Here is a 21923-nt window from a genome sequence, read left to right on the forward strand (position 1 = left end):
ATTTAGACACCTATGAGAGAGACTGAAATAATCTCTTAATCTCATATTGTATGACACTTACCTATAAAACCACCTGGGTCTAGAGTTTTCTTTGTGGGAAGGATTAAATGATTCATTTTTTAATGTTCTAGTATTATTTGGGTTTTCTGTTTATCCTAGAGTCAATGTGAAGGGATATTTTCTAGGTGCTTCTAGGAAGTTTTCAATTATAAGAATGAAGTCATCTATATTATCTTTATAATTTCTACTGCATCTATAATATATTTCTTTTCAATTCCTTAAATACTTTTGGATGTTTTATCATTTTCTTGATTCATTCTAATTGGAGGTTTGTTTCTTTTATTACTATTTTTAAAAAAATGGCCATTGGCTATTTTAATCCTCCTGATTATGTATTTTTCTGCTTTTTACCTTTTTGCTCTTATCTTTATTACCTTAAGTATACTTTTACATCAGTTACTCTTTTTCAACCTCTTAACTCTAACACTTCATTAAATTTGATCTTTCAATTCTTCTTATTATTGTACTTAAAAGTATTTATTGAGACTTTTATGTATCTTTTTCCTTAAGTACCATTTAAGTTACATACCATGAGTTTCAGTATATGTTACTTTCATTATCATTTAGTTCTAAGTATTTTCTCTTTCCCTTTAGGGCATCTCCTTTGGTCAATTCAGAAGACTGTTTTAAAATGTTCTTCAAACAGGTAATAGTTTCTGCTGCTATTCTTCTTTAATTATGTTGTAAGGACACACTGTGGTATACATGATACTGATTCTTTGATATTTAAGATTTGTTTTGGAACCTACAATGTGCATCTTACTTGCAAGTGTTCCATGTGTAGTTGAGAAAAGTGTATATTCTGTGATTGTTGTTAGGTAAGGATTTTTAAACATGTCTATTAAGTTTAGCCTAATTGTGCTATATAAATTGTGTGCGTGTTTGTGTGTGTATGTGTTTTCTCCTGCCTAACTTCTTGGTTACTTAAAGAGTATGACTGATCTGTAGTTCTATAAATCATTACATTATATATTTTGAAGTTGCTTTGGCCAATTAAATATAATTGACCAATTAAAATTGTATATGGCTGGGTTGTACAATGGGAATTTTTTAAGGTATACAATGTGATGATTTTATATATGTATCCATTTGTGAAATGATTACAATCAAGTTAATGCTTCTATCACCTCACATTAATTAGCATCTGATGGGGAAATACTTCCTTTTGTACATTCTATCTCTCTGGCTTTTTAATATACTTCATTTTATAATATACTTTATAATATACTTCATAATATACTTTATTTTATTTTTAATTTTCTGATCTTCTTTTGGATTAATTAAGTCCTTATTTTCTTAGTCAAAGTTTTACTTCTGTAGTTTTGAAAATCACATACTTAGTCTTTCGTCTTTTAATGGTTATTTCAAAATTTTACCAGGCATAATTAAATTTATAAGGTTCCAATTAAATTAATACTTTGTATCCTTCTCAGAAAATAAAAGGAGATTGGAATATTTTAATTCTGATTAGTTCACTCCCAGAATATACTCTCTAGGCCCCAGTAAATTTTTCCATAGGTTTACCAGTTTCCTTACTCACTCTTACATTTGAAAACTTTGTCAGTTAGGAATTGCCTTTGGCTCCTGGTAAAATTGACCCTGACTACAGTGACTTAAACAAATCAGGAGTTAATTTTACCATGTCAAAGAAGCTTGGAGGTAAGAGATATACTTGTGGTTCCACAAAGTCATTAGGGTTTGTTAAAAAAAAAAAAAAAAAAAAGCCTCACTGGACAAGATGAGCAGACAGAAATTGATTAATTCTGATACTGTTGTCAGCAGTAGAGGAAAGAACACAGACTAGGTCCCAGTACTCAGCCCACTAAAACAAAGAGCAGGAGAGTGTTTTAAGAGCTGTTATGGCAGGGGAGGGGGACATAGGCCATCTGTGTTTACTTATTAGCTTTACCCAAAGGAAAAATAAACTTTTTGTACTTTTCCTGGCAGGAGGTAGTTTTACAAGTTGGAGCAAGGTGCCCACCTAAGTTAAGCTTCTGTCCTTCCATAGAGACTGGGAGATAGGCTTTTTCTTCCTTTGGTGTTAACATTTCATAGAGATGGTTTCCAGGCCCTTGAGAAAGACCTCTTTGAGTCTTAGGCTTTAAGGAAATTCAGATACATTTCAAAGGGGTAAAGAAAGGATTTGCAATGACAAGTTTTCTAAACTAAATATGTTAAGAAATAGACTTACAGTCAGGAAAAATCCTGCCTGAGTTTAGTCAATTTAAGCACAACATTAAGGCCATCTTGGTCATGATCCATTTTTCTGTTTGCCAACCTGTCTTTAGTGTGTTGTTTCCAATTTCACGGTCACACAAAGGCTGCAGGATTCCAGTCACAATGCTGGCAATCCAGTTGGAAAGAAAAGGGTGAAAAAGCAAAATGTTGACCCTCATGTTTGAGTTAGTCTTAAAGTGAATTAATAGAACCCTACACAGCAATTTCTGTTTACATTTCCTTGTCCATTTCAAGCTGCAAAAGAAATTGGGAAATGTATAATTTTAGCTATGAATAAAGTCAGCCCAGAGTAAAATAAGAGTTCTGTCTTAAGGAATAAGGTCAAAGGAGATATCTGATAACCAATACAGTCTCTGTGGTAGCTCCTGTTTAACTGTTTACATCTTTACATGTCCTTCCTCCATTCATACATCTACTTATTTCCCTGCAAAAAAGGTAAGAACTGCTTTCTGCATCTGGTAACTGCATCTAACTCAATGACCAGCAGCTCTTTACATCAGGTCTACATGAAGCTTGTGTGGTCTGACCAATTATAAGTTAAAGACATTTATCTGCTCCCCAACCCTGGGATACCTAATATAAGAGGGAAAATAGTATAAGAAGAAAATAAGTAGCTATAATAAAAACTTCCATTTAGAAAAGAGAAAAAATGGGAACCATATAGCCATCATCTGGTGTGAGCCAGAACAATTAGCCTATCCTGTTTGGAAAGAATACTGAGAATGAATTTCCCTGGCAGTGGTGTGCTTTCTGTGATTAACCCATCTGGCGACCTCTGGGTCTGCCTTCTCTTTCCCTCCATGGCCTTTGGCTCTTCCGTCTGAGAGGTACATCTGTCCATTTTCTCTCATGGTCACAACAAGGTGGCATTGGCAAAGCTGTCCTTCCTGGAGGCCACAAAGCTTTAGCTTTGTTCCTGTTGTTGGAGATTTGAAGGCGTGAGATTGTTTTGGTAATTTGACAGCAAGAGGCTATTATAAACCTGGCGTGGAGGTTCGTTAGAAATACTATTTCCTCAAAACTTGGTAGGTTCTGAGTATATTTATTTCTGGTCTGGCCCGTGCTCAAGTAAATAGAGCCAAAGATCTTGACTAAACATTGTTTTTAAGGCTAAGAACTCATCTTTAACTTACCCCTATCTGTCTGTTCCACCAGCTCCTAAATTAATGATGCTACGTTGAGACCATTTGAAGTAAAAGGCTCTGTAAAAAGCAATATATTAATCTGACCATTACTTCTGTGCTGTATTTGGTTATGATATAAGAAGTTTCATCATTTGTTCCATTAGATTCTGAAGTATTTATATTTTTAAATTATTCCTGCTGTATGGTCAGTGATGTCCTTGAGAAGTGTTGTGGAGCCCCAGGTAGTTCATCTGTGACATGCAAATAATTGCAAACCCAACATTGCTGTATTTTATATGATTTGAGGTGACACACAAACAAAAGAGATTACTTGTTGTAAGACACTGGCCAATTGAGAGAGCAGTGATGAGAAAAAGAAGTGCAAACAATTTCAGTTTCTGAAAAATAAAAATTATTATATAAATTTCTCTCTTACTTGTAGTCTTCTAGATAATAAGTAAAAACACACAATTGAATTTAGATGTTTTATAAAGTATTATTTCTAATATAATAGTAATGATGACAGTGAGGAATAAGACAAGTCTCATATCTGGGCACTGCACTAAGATCCTCACATGGAATGTGTCACTTAATTCCCGTGACAATCTGCCATGTCCTGTTTTGGAAGTTGGTTACTAGAGCCTCTGGTGTTGTTCAGGAATAAAACATTTAAATTATTTAATTTTGCTACAGTTCCTATACATTTACATGAAAGCCAGGTCTATGGTAAAGAAACAAAAGGTACGAAATTATACGGTTGACACCTTCTGAAATGTTTATCATTTATGTCCATTTTTTGTTGCTATTATAATTTTTTAGGCATCTTTGAGACCTCATGATTCTCTAAGGGCTTTTTTTTTTTTTATTAAAATCCATCTAATGTTGATACTTTTATAATGGACAACTCTGCTTGCTTCAGCTGTCACCGTAGCAACAAGATGTGTATTAACCATGACTTTCAAGCCAGAAAGTTTCACATTTGTTTTGACAGCCTACAGTGAATTCTCTACCAAAAGCAATTTCTTGTGAGAATATTATGAACAAGTCCTTACAAAGTGTAAAGTTTGGGGACCTTTTGATGTGTGAGCTTGCCTTCTCTGTATGGAATAGCACTGCATTATTGACCAAGGCTGTTGTCTAGCAAATGACCCATTTTATAAAGCCAGCTGGTTTTCAGGATGGTAGGTTTAGTTTTCAAAATATCTTTTTGAGGTTGAGACAGCAAAAATGTTGTAGAAAAGACAAACAGAATTCTATCACTTGTAACACATAACCTGTGCAAATGATTTCTTTCTCACAAAATTTTTTGTTATCGGAAATAAAATAAAACTGGTAAAAGAGGCATGCATTATGCTCTTTATGTAGAGAAATACTGTATGAAGATGCAAAAGTTAGAAATCACACAAAAGAAAACATGGATATATTTTAGCTGCATAAAATTTGTGTGTGTGTGCACGCGTGTGTGTGTTGTGTATGAATGTGTATTGTGTGTGAGAGAAAGAGAAATGCAAATAATAAAAAAAAAAACTTGCAGTATTTTGCATAAATGAAATGTTTCATATCCCTTAGTAACAGGTAGTTTCTTCAGCCCATGTGTCAAACATTGGGCTAAATACTTTTTGTACATTATTTTATTGAGTCTTCACAACAACCCTATGAAGTAGCTATTATTGGTTATATTGTGTCCCCTGCCAAAATCCATACACAGAAGTCCCAATCCACAGTACATTAAAATGTGATCTTATTTGGAAATAGGTCATTGCACATGTGATTAGTTAAGACTTAATATTGGTTAAGATGAGGTCCTACTGGAGTCAGGTGGGCCCCTCATTCAATGTGACTGTGCCTTATAAAAAGAGAAGATTTGGAGACATAGAGAAACAGGGGGAATGTCATGTGAAGATTGGAGATGTGCTGTCATAAGCCAAGTTATGCCAAACATTGCTGGAAAACCCATTAGAAGCTAGAATAGAGCTATGGAGAAGTTTTCCCTTGAAGCTCTCAGAAGGAACCAGTCCTACTGACATCTTGCCTTTGGACTTCGAGCCTCCAAAACTGTGAAACAATGTCTTTCTGTTTTTTACAATACCCAGTTTGTAATACTTTGTTATGGCAGCCCTAGAGACTGATATAGTAGGTATTGCTATCACTACCATTTAGTAGATGAGGAAACCCCCAGAAAGTTTAAATTATTTTATGGTCATACAATTATTTTGTGATTAAGTGGGTATTAGAACTAGGCCTTTCTAATGCTAAACCCGCTGTTATATCAAATTTTAGATTAGAGAAAAGACTATTCCAGGTAGTAAAAGCAGCCAGTGAAAAATATGGAGACAAGAAGAGCAAGGCGTTTTGGGGAATTGGAGGATAATTCCATATACAGAGAGATTAAGGCCAGGGGTTTGGGGGAAGTGAGTGGAGAAGGGAAGAGAGCCCTAGTTCTACTTGAGGTGACTTTTTTATGCAATACTCACTGTTGGATTGTCCACAATTTCCTGCGTGTCTGGCAGTGATTTTCCCGATTTACTTCATGTTCTGAGGAAGACTTTCAAAGTCATTTTCTTGGTGCCACATTTAAAACACTGATCTGGGTGCTATTAGGGGCCTTCTTCAGACAGTTCCTTGGCCAGTGACCTCTTGTTTATTTAGCAGGCAATCTCACTCCTCTAGAGTACACACATCAAGGGGAGAGCAAGTCTAAATATTCGTTCACAATTCCCAGTTTTCAGACTCTTCATGGAAACCTTCCCCTCACTCTTTTTTCATTATGGTATTCCTGATTTCTAGACATAGATATTACTCTGGCATTCAGCATTCAGTACCTGCTTACTTAATCCCACCATTAATTACATTTCTGGGTGTTTTTTCCTATGGCCTTTATACAGTCAGGCAATAAAACATCACATTCTGTTGTTTGGCTTAGAATTTTTCTAGTTTCTCTTAAAGACAAATTTGTATAATCTTACATGTTTTGAAGTCAATTACCCAAGGATTTTTTCTCTCTGAACATCACCCCTGAGTGCAGCACAATATTTCATTTTTGATATAAGCGTCTCTTTATATGTTTCTTCATTTTTCATAAAATGCAACATGTATTTTTTTGTATATATTATGGACCTTATAGAATGGAGTGGCAACAAGAAAAGCCAGAAAACACTCTTTATACATAAAGAAAAACAAATATTTGGTTATAGCTAAATTATTTTTGGAAAAAAGCATTAGAAGGCAACTAAAGGAAATTAATAATCTTATGAGTAAAAGGACACAGGAGATAATAATTGGTTTTAGAAATCTACTTAATTGCCAAAGCATTTAAAATATCTAAGTGACCACTTCAACATGATTTGTGGTAGCGTAATCTTTGCTTCAAAATACTTTAAGTTATTCATAAGGTAGTTTTTAAGGTAAATGTCAAGTCACTAGAAGCAATATTTATTCATTCAATTCAGCAAATAAAGGCTAGTCCTACTGTATACTATGCTCAGGGATAGAGCAAGAAAATAAAATCTTACCTGTACTGATTTTATACTTTGCTCACAGAGAGAGCCAACAAACAAGCTAATAAATAAGGTTATTGCAGATTGACAAATTGTGCTAAGTACTATGCTGAAAATGAACAGGTTTATAAAATCAGAAACAGCTGATGGACGATTCTTTAGCTGCAGTGTCAGGGACTTGAAGGATAAAACTAGTGCAGCCATTCAAGGAGCTGGAAAAAAAGAATTTGTACTAGTTTCCTATTGCTGCTTAACATGTTAGCACAAACCTAGTGGCTTTAAAAATACCCATGTATTAGCTCACAGTTCTGTTGGTTGGACATCTGGCAGGCTCAGTTAGGTTCTCCATTTAGGTATCACAAGTTCTAAATTAAGGGGTTGGCTGCCTGGGCTTTTATCTGGAGACATGCAGGAAGAACTGCATCCAAGTTCATTCAGGTTGTTGGCAGAATCCAGTTCCTTCGGGATGTAGGCTTGAGGTCTCTGGTTCCTTGCTGGAACAGATCTCAGCGACTCAACTTCCAGAAGCTACCTGCATTTCTTCTGATGTGACCCCCTTCATCTTCAATTTATTAAGAGTACTTTGAATTCTATGAATGTTTTAAATGTTTTTTTAATTTCTTCTGCCTTTCCTCCTCCACTATTCAGAGAAAATCCCTCTGCTTTTATAAGCTCATGTGATTGAATTAGGTACATCTAGATAACTTCAGTTTTTTAAGGTCAGCTGTGCCATGTAGCATAATCATGAGAGTGATATCTCATACTCATAGGTTTTGTGGATCTGGAGCGTTGACATCTTTGGGGGCATATTTAGAACTGTACCTGCTACAGAATTCTAAACACTAATAGACACAACTAAAAACCTGGTTTGGTTTGCTGTTAGTTTTGCTTACTTTTGTCTCCCGCAATTCTGAAGAAAGGGAACCAGTTGTGAAGCTGTGATATTGGAAAGTAAGGAATAGGGAAAATTATTAGAAGAGAAAGGAGCTGTTGACAGTGACACCTAGAAATTTGTGGTTCAGGCTGATTGGGGGTTCTAAACACAAAATCCATGAATGGGTTAAGAGTTGGCATTTATAAGATTGTATCTATGCTGTGTCACAAATTCTGACCTAGTTTTATTTTATTCCAACTTGATCAGTATAACAGGAGTCAAGTCCATTTGTAAAACTACTCAGCTCTCCTCCAAGAAAAGTAAAAGGAAGTTTGGCATTATAGATATTACAATAACTATTTTTTGGTGAAACTCCTGTTTGATATTATATAATGTGTGAAACTAAAGGAAACTTTTGCTAGCTATGGAAGAAGGAATGTAGAGTTACTGGTGGCTGAGCAGTTGAATCTTCTTTGTACATAAGTGAAGAACCATATTTTCAACATACTCTACTTTAGGAATGTTGTCAGCTTGCCTACTTTCTTATCTTTGGAACAGAACTATACCTATTTCATAGACTTTAATAACTAGCCCATAGGAGACAGGTTCATATATGTGCATATGCCCTGCATTATGCCTGACTTATAGTTTGTACTCCAAATACTAAGTCCATTTTTTTTTGTCCTCTCCTATGAATCCAAAGCCTTCTTATCTATAGCAAAATAGTAACCCCTGTTCCTTGTCCTTTTTTGTAAGTCATTATATAAGTTGACTTTAATGTCAAAATTTAAAGGTTTAGTTTGACATTTTTAGGTTGTGTTATATTTTGCCGTGCTGTGCTTTCTAATTAAAGCATTCCAGGTTGGAGTCTGTAATCTATTGACTGGTCATTTAAAAATACCTCTAATAACAACAACAAAAAAAATACGTACTATGGAGAAAACCCATCACAAAACTAGTTCTCTCCCTGATGGGTGGCAACTAGAGATAATTTAGGCAGAATATGATAGGGAATAGGAAAAGCCAGTTTTTCACACTGACTTTTCTGGGCCTAATGATTAGATGTTGGGCATGAAGTGGTTAAAATGTGGCCACAAACCAGGAGATATGTTGATATTCCACATAAAGTGTCATTGTGTATAGTTTCTACTTTGAATTCAAGCTGGAAGTGGCTCTTTCCATAAGACAAAGATAATGTGACTTTGTAATCACCGCTGTTCAGCAGAGCTCCTGAAAAGCTGGCCAGAGCTTCACAACTAGTCTGGCTCTGGGACCCTGAAATATAATTAATGGTATAGTAATTTAATATTATTTGAGACTAGCTTCGTTTAAATGATTTTAGATTTGCTTGGTGGTTGCTTTTCCCAGCTGAGAAAGAATCTGATATGGAGCACCCAAAGTTGGACAGTTGTTTCATGTTGCACCTATCCAGGTATGCTTAAGATCCCTTATCATAGATGGTTACATTTAGCTCAAACTCACATCATTAATTCAATAACCTGAGTAGTTATATGAATTTCATTGAGAATCTAAGGAATAAATTATTGCAATATAATACAAAAATTACTGCTTAGGTTCCCTTTTCTCAGAAGTAGCTTACAGTCATTTCGTGATCTACCTTCCTGTTCAGGAAAATCGTCAGCAACTTTTGGATAAGTAAGTACAAGAACAGGGAGTGGAGTGAATCCAGCCATCGGGCGCTTGTGAATAAGGGAAATGAGGAAAGAGGAACTATCATAGGGGAGCTAAATTGCCAAGGCAGCATTCTGTAAGAGTTCTTTAGTTGATTTGCTTGCAGACAGAACCATAATCATGGTCCCATAGTTAGTTGAAGACCCATTTGGCCTGTCTTTTTTATCTAGAACATTTTGGGGCCCCTTGTTTACCTCATGATACTATCCAGAATGAAGAAAAAAGGAGAGAACGATAAATTTAGAGTGATCGAGCCCACACTTTGCTGTGATTCATTCATGCAATAAATATTTGTTGGGGTGCCTGGGTAGCTCAGTCATTTAAGTATCTGACTCTCGATTTCCAATCAGGTCATGATCTCAGGGTGGTGAGATTGACCCCGTGTTGGGCTCTGTGCTCAGTGGGAAGTCTGCCTGAGATTCTCTTTTTCCCTCTGACCCTCCCTTCCCTCTCTCTCTCAAATAAATAAATCTTAAAATAAATATCTGTTGAGGTCTTAGTATTTCCTCAGGTGGGGACAAATATTTCCAGTAATCACATATAATAATGTGAAATGACTTTGTGCCTTGGATCTGTGACTTGTCAAGCAGTATGGCTTCTAAATCTGGGGATGGGAGGGGACATCTCAATTTCTGATTAAAAAAAAATGGCTTACCATGATTTTTTTCTGCATGATATAGGAATATTAACAAAGAGTCCTCAGAGCATCCCTCCTAAGACCACTCACTCTGAGATCAGAGAGGATGTCATCTCCCATTTCCTCAAAGAAACATATCACTAATGACACAAACCCATGCACCTTTCTTTCTTCTAGGCCAGTATTGTGCAGCTGAGGGTCCCTTATCAGATTCTGGGGAAATGGACATATTCTCTATAGTATGCATATAGACATTGCTATAAATCTTCTGAATTAAAGCCTACAATTCAGCATTAGTTTTTTTTTTCCTTGTAGCAATTATTAATGATAAAGTCTAGACCAGACTTTGAACTAACCTTAAGTAAGAGTGAAAACTCCTGCCATTATCCCTTCCATGATTGAGTTATTGAAAAAGGAAAGCAGACCATTCCACTCCTATACCAAATCAGATAAAAATGATCAAGGTTGTCTGTGCCATGGTTATACTGTTGTAAGGCAAACCATAAATAAACCCACATATAACACACCTAATAAAATAAGCACTAATTAAAGGTTTAAAAAGGAAAAAAAATAGTTTTAAACTTGGCAAATGGCTAGCAGCCCCCAAATTCATCCTCTCCCAATATCTCACAAAAACACCACCAAAGTACATAATAAGAAGAAAATCTAAAACACCACCAACAGATGAAAGAGTACCAAGAGAAAGCATGGCAGAACCTTGGAGTAATTGCAAGAAACATCTAAAACAGTAGAACCAACAGAAGCTCATCCTTGCGGGCAAGCAGCTGGAAGATGGCCACACTATTTCCAACATCCAGAAAGAGTTGAGTCTGCACCTGGTTCTCCATCTTAGGGGTGGCTATTAATTCTTCAGTCTTGAATTCATAATGCCCAACGATGGTATTACACTGCACTGTAGCCATGTGCCCCAATTTCAGTTTAGAAATTACCAGTTTCAGTAATAGCTGAATCACTGTTTTTTTCAATAGCTGTTCTAAATGTTAATAAAGTTTTTGTTGCATGGTAGCAAAAAAGAAGAAAGAAAAGAGAAAAGAAAAGAGAGAGAGAGGGAGGGAGGGAAAAAGAAAGAGAAAGAAAGAAAGAAAGAAAGAAAGAAAGAAAGAAAGAAAGAGAAGAGGAGAAAAGAAAAGAAAGAGAAAGAAAGAGGAAGGGGAAGGGAAGAGAAAAGAAAAAAAGAAAAGAAAGGCAAGACAGAACTGGAATGTTAATACCTATGCCATCTTCAATCTAGTTCTGGCTAAACTCCATGAAACACAAACCACTTAAAAAAAGCAGGACTTTTATTAGGTTCTGAATTTACTATGGATCCTTCTTAGATTCTTCATCGTTGGTACATATTCATCCTTACAGTAAAAACCTCTATTTGAAATAACTTGAGTGAGTTTCTGTACCTTATACCAAATCCCTAACTTCTTGTTTCTTTTTTCTTTTTCTGCTTTTAATAGCTCTCATTTAATGGTATTACAAAAATTCTAGTTTCCTAGCTTTAAGCATGTCGTGTGTGCACAATTACACACAGCATTCACAGCAGCAAACCTACAGGAATAGCTCTCAGGCCTGCCCTAGTGACTCACCCACGGTTTTCAACAGTTTGGAAGTAAGAAATGGTATAAATCCTACAAGTAGAAGTTTCATGGGAGAATTGAATACACTAGAATGCCCTCTCCTCTTTTTCATTTGTCAGAACTTTTTGTTCTTCATGACTCACCTCGGGAATCCTATTTTCTGGGAAGACTGCTTTGACAGCCTCCCAGCACCGCACAAATGTGCCACACACTGAGCTTGCTGGCCTATGATTGCACCATGGAAATAACAATGGCAGTATTAAGATCAATAGCTAACAATTTTGAGAGCTTAACACATGCCAAGCAATGTGCTAAGTGCTTTACACACATTGCCTCTCTTAGTCTTCACCCAAACTTCATGAAAGAGATTATTTTACAGATGAGAAAACTATTAGTTTACAGATGAGAAAACTTAGGTTTCAAGCACTGTACTCAGCACTTTCATTTATTGCTTCATTTTATCATCACAGTGATAGTTTGGAGCTCTTGTGATCAGATGAGAAAATGCTCATAGGACTTAATTGTCTAATTCCTTGCTTTTATCTCCATTTTATCTATTATAGAATTTATTCAAGTGAAAATGATCTGTTTATGTGTCCATCTCCCCTGTGCCACAGTAAATTCAAGGATAAAGGCTGTACCTTACTGACTTTAGACCTCCAAATTATGTGCTCAATGAATACTTGTCAATGCAGACTCTTCCTGTTGTTAGTCCTAAGATCCTTAAACTTTAAATATATCTCAGTAAATAGGTAAACACAACTGTACTTCCTGTGAAAAGGTCTCCAGCATTTTTATTTGGCTACCACAGTGCTGTCTTCTCTTCAGCTGATCTCCAGATCACTCTTCCTGTGGATCCAGCCAAAGCCTCAGCTTGTCGTTGATTCCCCTGCTGGCCTTAAGGCAGGAACTCTGCCAGAGCTGAAAGCATGTGTCCTTATTGCTCTTAAACCCACTAAAGGCTCTAAGTCCTTCCCACTAATGATGGTTGTCCCCAACAAGCCATGCACAGTGCTAGCCTGCTGCAGGTAAAGCTGTAACACTAAGGAAGCAGCAAAAGCTTGTCCTACTGACCACTCTAAACTTGCCTCTGAGAAGCTAGGGTAAGCTCACCCCATGCACTGGATCTCTTCAGGCTTCTGCCACCTTGGCCTCAAGCTTCCTCCTCCAAGAACATAGCAAAAGAACTCCAAAGGCATGCTTCATTAGTGTCTTCAGATTCATTTCTTCACAGCATGGTGAACCACAGGACCCTAATTTCTCTTCAGAGCCAAAGGGTATGTCATTGACAGTGACCCCCAAAAGGAAATCCAAAAATATTAACACAATCTCACGTTCTTCCATTTTATCACCAGTCACCTTGTCACAATCATATAATAGCAGTGGAGGTAAAGGTAAAATGGCCATACCTAACAGCATATAATGAAAGTTAATATGAAGAACGTGTCAACAGACTGCTAACTACACAGTTGTAATGAAGAAAAGCCCTTTTCCTGTGAAGCACAAATGTGGGTGATAAACCACCGAGACACTCCTGTGCTGCAGGGTGATTAAATTTCGCCACTGGTGCCAGGCAGCATTAATCCTACTGCTTCAGTGGCAGAAAACACGTCATCAAACTGTCGGAACGTCACTGAATTTCCCGAAGCACTTTTCTTCTTTTCTCGATACAACATCTAAATCTTTTCTCTACATGATAAACAAAAATGAATGGATGAAAAATGGCTTCAAATCTCTTTCCAGTAACCATGAGCATTATAATCTTATGAATGAAGCTAGGCCTCTTGTGCTCTCAGAGTCTATAGGGACTGATTTATAAATTAACTGGTAATGCATCGATCTTTGCTCATTACTTTTTCGATAAATCTCTTTTGGTGAGTTATCTGCACACTAAGCTCAGAAAGGCACCTTTCCATGTCTGGAGTCTGGCTCTCTCCATGGTGCAGCAGCCATCATCCCTGCATAATAGATTACTGTAGACCTTCCTGTCCTTCAAATAAATAATCCTAAAGTCCCTCCACACATTTGTCTCATTATTTCTCGGTCACCAGATGATTTAGATGGCATCAGAAAACAAAGATGTTAAATATATTTTATACATTTGGTTAAATATATTTTACATTCTGAGATATTTTGGATTTAAAGAATTGCTATATTTTCAACAATTTGTATTTTTTAATCTCAGCCACATCCTTTCGGTTCTGAAGGAAATTGTGTAGGGATTTGTTAAACAGATTTAAAATTAAAGGCACTACTGCTTCACAATTATGCAAATGAAAGATTCAAGGAGATAGATGTTCAAGCTGAGGTTGAATACGTTCCTCGAGGAGGTATATTTACACTTTATGGCATCACTAGGAAATCCTTCTGGGAATGAATCTTTCCTTCTTCGTTCTACAGTTTGGGAAGGGTGGGAACTTAGAGGTTTTCTGTTTTGTTTCTTGTTCTCTCTCTCTCTCTCTCTCTTTTTTTTTTTTTTTGTTACCTTGCATTAGAATGCTTCGATCTGACATTTAACATGAACACAAAGAGCTAGATGCTTTTGTTCACTTCCAGAAAGTGGGATGAAGGGAATATAGCAGTTCTTGGTAAAGTTCTTTATAATAATGGTTTGTTGTTGTGTTTTTTCCCACAAGGTATGCTCTTTTGCCCAGTATTCTTATCACTTGCTATAGGTGGCTTATTTTGCATTGGCTTATTTGGCATTCATGCAGACTACATTGCAAATTTGTTTCATCTAGGGAACTGAAAATTATTGCTTAATCTAAGAGAAGATTTGAAAGAAGAGCTGTAGTGGTATAGGTTGCTTACTGTTGTTGTTGTTGTTGTTGCTGCTGCTGCTGCTGCTGTTATTGTTGTGTTGCTTTTTAATTCAAAGATTCTGAAAGAGTCAGCCTCAATACCAAGCTCAGTCTGGTTCATGCGACTACAGATCAATCACTTTAGGCAGATATATAAGGGGAGCATCAAGTTGATGTTGGGATAGAATACAGTCAGCAGCACTTCCAGACAAAGGTGGCAGCTTGAAGAATGGCATTTGTTTCTTCTCCTCCTTTTCTTCTCTTCATTTCTCATCCTCCAGATACAGCAGATATAGGAAATGAAAAAGTGCCGAAAAAAATATATAGGGATAGAAATTAACAAAGACAAAGAAAACAATCACAAAAATTTAAGTAGGATGTAAATATTCTTGTTAAAAACTAGGGCCGGGGCCCCTGGGGGGCACAGTCATTAAGCGTCTGCCTTCGGCTCAGGGTGTGATCCTGGATCCCTGGGATCGAGCCCCACATCAGGCTCCTCCGCTGGGAGCCTGCTTCTTCCTCTCCCACTCCCCCTGCTTGTGTTCCCTCTCTCGCTGGCTGTCTTTCTCTCTGTCAAATAAATAAATAAAATCTTTAAAGAAAAACAAACGAACAAACAAAAAAAAACTAGGACCAGCTCAGAGTAACATAAAATTATAATGAAGGAAACCAAGAACCTTGGAATTTTTATCTTACTTCAATGAATGTACATTTACTATCATCTCTTATCAAAGTTTGAGAAAGCCTGAGATATGACTTAGTCCATTTTCCAGGGTGGGGGAAAGAGGGCAGGGAGGCAAGGGGAGAGTCACTTGTGTTGTACACAGTAGAGATAGGCACTGAGGTTTGGGGCAAAAATTCTACTTAATAATATAATATTAATTTGTTTTTATTTTCCCCATATTTGTCTCCCTTGTGAAACTTACCAGAGAAAAGATGACCTCAGTCTAGGGCAGGAATGAAGATATTGAACCTCAGTGCTTATGGCTGAGACCTGATGCTCTAGGTCATACTTTCTGGCACAGGAAAAGAGATAGATTCTATCCATTCATTCAGTCCAGGGCCCACTCTGTATTCAGCAAATGATTTAGGTGTTGGAGATACATGGAGAACCAAAGGAGACGTGGTCTCTGCTTTCAGGTGCTGCTCTGCACAGACCTTTTCTTTCCTCTGTGGAAAACTCCAAACACTTTCCCCTAACTATACCAAAACTATCATTATTGCTCACCCTTAGGGTGCCAAGCTTGGAATAAGAAATAAAGAAATCCAAAGGATTTCCTTAGCACCCCCAGAGCCCTACACTTCCAAATGATTAGGGGCATAAGAGCAAAAATGGAAAATAAGACACTAAGGCAACAAAATATAGCATTAATGACAACAAATACAAACAGGCTAACCTCCTTTTCTAAATGTCAGTAACTACAAATTGGATGAAAATATGGAATTAACCCTTATACTATCCATTTAGAATCATAAAAAGTAAGAGACAAGAATGGCAGCAAAATATTAATTAAAGCAAAGGTAGACATAATAATTTCAAATAAAGTTGAGTTTAAACACAATGCATATTTGAGAAAGTATGAGGATAAAGTATTGAGGATCATCAATACATTAACAAAGGGAATGGCACAAAAATAAATTCATGAGGGGCGCCTGGGTGGCTCAGTCGTTAAGTTATTTGACAGAGATAGAGACAGCCAGCGAGAGAGGGAACACACGCAGGGGGAGTGGGAGAGGAAGAAGCAGGCTCATAGTGGAGGAGCCTGATGTGGGGGCTCGATCCCATAACGCCGGGATCACGCCCTGAGCCGAAGGCAGACGCTTAACCGCTGTGCCACCCAGGCGCCCCTAAATAAATAAAATCTTTAAAAAAAATAAATAAATTCATGAATGGAATTGTATATTTTTAAGATAGATGAAAAATTGATGGAAATGCCAATGGGAACTGATAACAGTACTATTTTAAAAGGTACTGTCAACATTCATCGCTTAGTCATTGTTAGATCATCTAGTCACTCAGGAAATAGCTCCTGAAAACTCTCTATACAGGTATTGTGTAGGCTTGGAGATACAGTGATGAGCCAGACAGTATGCCCCTGCCCCATAAAGTTAAGAGTTCAGTGGTAGAGTCATAGACTGATTAAACTATTAATAAAAAGCAAAAAAATAGGGTAAATAAAGAAAATGAGTAGGGACAAGATACGAGAGAGAGCATGAAACAGGCAGATGGAAATGTCCTCTCTGGGGAAATAAGATTTAAGTGGGACCTGGAAGGCAATTATGAATTGTACAGGGGGAAAGCCAAGAAAAGATCCTTTCAGTAATAGAAATAGCATGAGCAAGGCTGGGAAAGGCCATGTGGCTAGAGTGCAGTGGAGGGTGGAAAAGTGAGACTGGAGGTTAAATGGGAATCAGATCATGAGTGCCTTATTAGGCTTTGGGAAGAAGTTAAAAGTTTAATCCTGGTTCAACAGGAAGCCATTAGATGATTGAGCAGATGGTTGAGTTTATACACTATATATTTTAGTGTCATACTGGGTGCTGCAAGGGGAATGGACAAAAGTGGAGCAAAGGTGGGGATAGGTATTAGATGAGGCTTTTTCAATAGTCCAGGTGAGAGATGTGAACAGTTTATCATTTAATGTGAAATTAATAGGACCTTATGATATTTCAAATGTAACAAGTGAAGAGGGGGAAAGATGTACCATGAATTCTTGTTTAGCAGGGAGATAACAGTGATGCCACTAGTGAGATGGGAACTACTGGGATAGAGACATGTTGGTGTTTGAGAATCAAGGATTCGCTTTTGAATGTATTAATTTTGTAATGCCTAACAAATAGAGAACTGAAATACAGATGTCAAACACAAGGGAGAGGTATGGAGTAGAGATAAAAATGTCGAAGTCATCAGGATATATTTGGTATTTAAAACCATGGAGATTAATTACTAAGGAAAGAATGAAAATAATGCAAGAAACTAATCCAGAGTAGAGACGGAGAAGCTCTAATATTTAGAATTTAAGTAAAGGCGGAGCTTGCAGGGGATACTGAGAAAGATGACCAGGAAGTTGAAAAGAGAGCTCAGAGGCAAGAGTATTTTAGGGAGGGGAGATAGTCAACTCTACAGAATGCTACTGAGAAGTCAAATAAAGCCACAATAGAGAAGTGTTCACTTGCCACATGGAAGACTTGAAAGAGGTATTGCAGACGGATGCTGAGGATGACGATGGCCTCAGTGAGCCAAAAAATTATGATGAGGTCTTTAAAGAGAGAAAACATATGGGATTATGTTGAAAGAAATACCCAAGTCCAAAACTATATGGAAAAAAGATAATTACAAATGATGTTGGGGGGGGTTCCTCTTAGGTTCTCCAAGCTTAGAGGTAATGGGAAGCAGAAGTGAGTCTTAGATCAATCTAAAATCCAGCTCTCATTTTTGTTATCATAGTCATACCACTGGGTGAGCACCCATCCCCCACCCCTTCTTATTCCAAGAAGCAGGAAGCTGAGGCATCACTAAAACCTGTGAGTATTACGAGATATCACTCCTGTGACTATATTATGTGGCTTAGCAGAGTTGACTTTAAAATAGGGAAATTATCCTAGATTGACCAGAGGAGACTCATTATAGTCACAGAAACCCTTAAGAAGCTGAGACCATTCCCTGGCTTCTGGGATAAGGGCAAACTAGAGAGATGCTACAAATTAGAAGGACTCCACTTCCCCTTCCTGGTTTGAGGATGGAAGGGGCCACTTAAGAAGGAATGTAAGCAGCTTCCAGGCCCCATACTAATAGCTAGCAAAGGAACAGAAACCTCAGACCTCTACCCATGAAGAAATGGATTCTGCAGGAGTCTGAATGAGCTTGAAGTGAATTGAGCCTACTGGGAACTCAGATGACACTTTGATTTTAGCTTTGCGAGACCCTAAGCAGAAAACCCACTCAAACTCTTTTGGGTTCTTATACCCAGTTCTGCCATGGGGGGTGGTTCCCCACAGCAACAAGCAATTCTTAGACACCAGCTGGGTGTCCTACAATTTAACTCAATTCTAATACTATCTACACCCAGAGATAGCATCTGAGCCCACAGGTTCAAGGTTCAGTTTTATAAGAACTGACCCACCCACACTTCCAGCATCAGATGTTAGTGGCTAATTGCAAGCCCGGGTTGTTACCTGTGTTTCTGACCAGATTCGCCTCCCCTCTTGGATTTGATAAATTTGCTAGAGCAGCTCACAGAACTCAGAGAAACATTTTACTTTCTAGATCACTTATCATAAAAGGACATAATTCAGGAATAGCCACATGGGAAGAGAGGCATAGGACAAGGGGTATGGAAAGGATGCACAGCTTCTGTGTCCTCTTCCAGCAACCATTCTCTCCAAATCACCACATGTTCACAAACCCAGAAGCTCTCTGGATGCTGTCCTTATGGGTTTTTATGGAGGCTTCATTACATAAGCACAGTTGATTAAATCATTGGACATTGGCAACTGATCAACCTGTGGGGACCCTTCACCTCTGCAGAGGCCAAGGGTATGCTGAAAGTTCCAACCTTCTAATCACATGGTTGGTTCTCCTTGCAACCAACCCCAATCCTTAGGTGCTTTCCAAAAGTAATGTTATTAACAAAAGACATCTTTGTAACTGTCATCACTCTAATAAGAGTTTTAGGAGAACCCTGGCTCTCAGAACCAGGGACAAAGTTCAAATATATATTTCTTATTTTAAGTCACAATATTATACAAGTCCACCTGAATTTCTGACCTACAGAATATGAGATAATAAATGAGTGTTATTTTAGGCCACTTATGTTGTGGTAATTTAGAAAGTAGTGCAACGGGAAAACCCAACCATACCTGCTGAGCAGCACATTCTTTCCCTCCTTATTGTAGACAAATGGCTATAAACAAATAACAGAAGTCACAGATATGCTTACTGGGAATCCTAAATATAAGATGGGCACACAATCAAGAAATACCAAATATTTTAGAAAGTCATCAAGAAAGAATGACACTGAGATTGAATATCAGTAATAATAATAGCAGCTGAGAAAATAGCTGAGTTAGGAGAGTAAGCAAAAGGAGACTTGAAAATAAGTATAATTTAAAAAATACTCAGAAGTACAGGAGAGAACAGCATATCCACAACACAAGAAGAGATTATTTTAGAAAGTATAAATTAGAGATCTTGGCAATGAATATATGATTATTGATATATTATTTAAATAAACTCAAAAGTTGGACTAAATGATTAAATGTGTACATTTGAGAACAAATTGGTGAACTGGAAGTTAGGGCCAAGGAATTCTCCTAGAATGCTGTGAAATCGGAAAAAAAAACATGGAAAATATAAAAGAGACATTGAGGATAATGTCATAAATTCCAACAGAGGAAATAGACAATGAAAATGAAAGGCAAGGAAATACAGAAAGAAATTATGAAAAAAAAATTCTCAAAAGTAAAGAAATGCATGATATTTCCTAACATAAAGAGCTACTTAGTGTAAAAAGTACATATTCACCTAAAAACATCATGGCAAAATTTTCAAATAATAAGGTATTGAAAAAATGCTAAGAAGCTTTCACAGCCTACAAAGTCAGACTAGAATCAGACTTCACAATCATAAGGTTGGGTGCAAGAAATGAAGTAATATCTTTAATAATATACATGAAAATGATTTTGAAACTAGATTTATTCTATAAATATTTAAGCAGTTATTCAAGTAATGAGTCTAAAATAAAGATATGTTTGGACCTGTAGTCACTCAAACATCAAGACATTCTGTGCTGGACTAGGGCTGCCGCTGTTCGCAGGAAGCTCCTGGTGACATACTCAGGTAACACATCTGAGCCTACAGCACCAATGCAGGCAAGGAGATACTGCCTTCAGCAGACCTAGGAAAAGAAAAGCTCTAAGGCCCAGGAAAAGTAGACATTCCTTCTGGGTGATAGTCCCTAAATTGTGGGATTATTATGTTATATGCCTATGGCAATTAGAAGTTACATTCAATTGCTTACGAGCAATTGAATTGAATCAAAATAATGCCTTAAAGTAGTGTGTGTATGTGTGTGTGTGTGTGTGTGTGTGTGTGTGTGTGTGTCTATTTCTGTCTCTCTCTTCTGTCCCTCTATCTCTTTCTTCTTTCCTGTCCTCTTATCCCCCTAAAGCATCTTCTCTTACACAAAAGGAATCTGGAAATACCTCTAGCTTTTCAACCTCTGGTCCTCAGGTTGTGACCCCTGTCCTTCGTATGCTTTCAAGATGCCTGTCAAGAGTCCAGGACAAAAAGGAACATAACAGCTGAATCCAACTCTTACAAAGAGTTTTCCCAAAGCCCTCCAAGCAATGTCCATTACTTTCAGTTTAGTTTTGTTTTTTTTTTAATTTTATTTTTTCTCATTGCTCTATTCCTCTCAAAGGAGACTGGGAAGTATGCATGTTTATCTTGGAACATTGTCAATCCAATACTGAGGAATCTTAATATACCTCTCTTAGGAATATAAGAGGATGAATATTGGGTGCCCTCAAATAGTAATAAAGTTGTTTTGGGTGCTAATGATTTTCAGGATTTAAAAAAAGCAAGGAAAAAAAAAACCCCACAGTTCTGTGCTTTTTCTGCCTGGGTCACATTTCACTCCACATGGATTGTCAGGACCTCTGAATTTGGGGAGGGCCAATGTGAGATATAGAGATGAAAATGGGGTGCGGCATCCATCCACTTAAATTCTTTTCCCATTTATATTCTTGCACAGACTGTTGGCTGCTTCAGACTAAAACAAAGTGAAAACAACCCTGAACTCACCAAGTCATCCTTCTCATTCAGCATTGAGCCTAACCTCCATTTCTAACATAGCTCTTCTGTGAAAGAATTACCTAAGGATGAATTCTAACTTAATGAAAAATTAGGATAATGGATGCAAGAAGCATTAGCACATTAAAAAAAAAAGTCATTGAAACTTAGACTTATGTCTAAATACATTTTTGATATTTAAAATCCAATGAAAAAAATTGTAAACACCTGGAATTACAAACATGGACTGGAATAATATACAACAAATTTGTGATATAAGGTTGCTTCTCCAGATGAAGCTAGAGAAACAGGATTTAGGAAGAGAAGAAGAGAAAATTCAACATACTATATAAGATTTTATTTCATACATAAACAGATACACCACACACTCATAGATATAACTGTATAACTATAAACAAAATATCAAATTATTAGCATTTGTATATTCTTATTTCAAGGATGTTGTCAGTAATTTGTATGCATTTTGGCTTTTAAAAATACTGTTGTAACACACACAAAAATGTAAAGCCTCGTAAGTAATTTAAAACACAAAGTAAATATTATGGTTCCCATTCATTTTTTTCCTCATGTCAGTAAAGATGTGAGTAAGTATTCACAATT

General features: G+C 37.0%; 1 protein-coding gene across 1 annotated transcript in view; it reads left to right on the forward strand.

The window, feature by feature from the left end:
- Positions 1–662: 662 nt before the first annotated feature.
- Positions 663–21923, forward strand: part of LOC113268750 (lithostathine-like) — a 180676-nt gene continuing 159415 nt past the window's right edge. Inside the window, exon 1 of the mRNA XM_057309254.1 lies at positions 663–706. Coding sequence (XP_057165237.1) covers positions 692–706 — 15 coding nt within the window. The 5' untranslated portion in view covers positions 663–691. The remainder of the gene's footprint in view (positions 707–21923) is intronic.

This window comes from Ursus arctos, unplaced genomic scaffold, assembly GCF_023065955.2.
Source record: "Ursus arctos isolate Adak ecotype North America unplaced genomic scaffold, UrsArc2.0 scaffold_8, whole genome shotgun sequence".
Lineage (NCBI taxonomy): Eukaryota > Metazoa > Chordata > Mammalia > Carnivora > Ursidae > Ursus > Ursus arctos.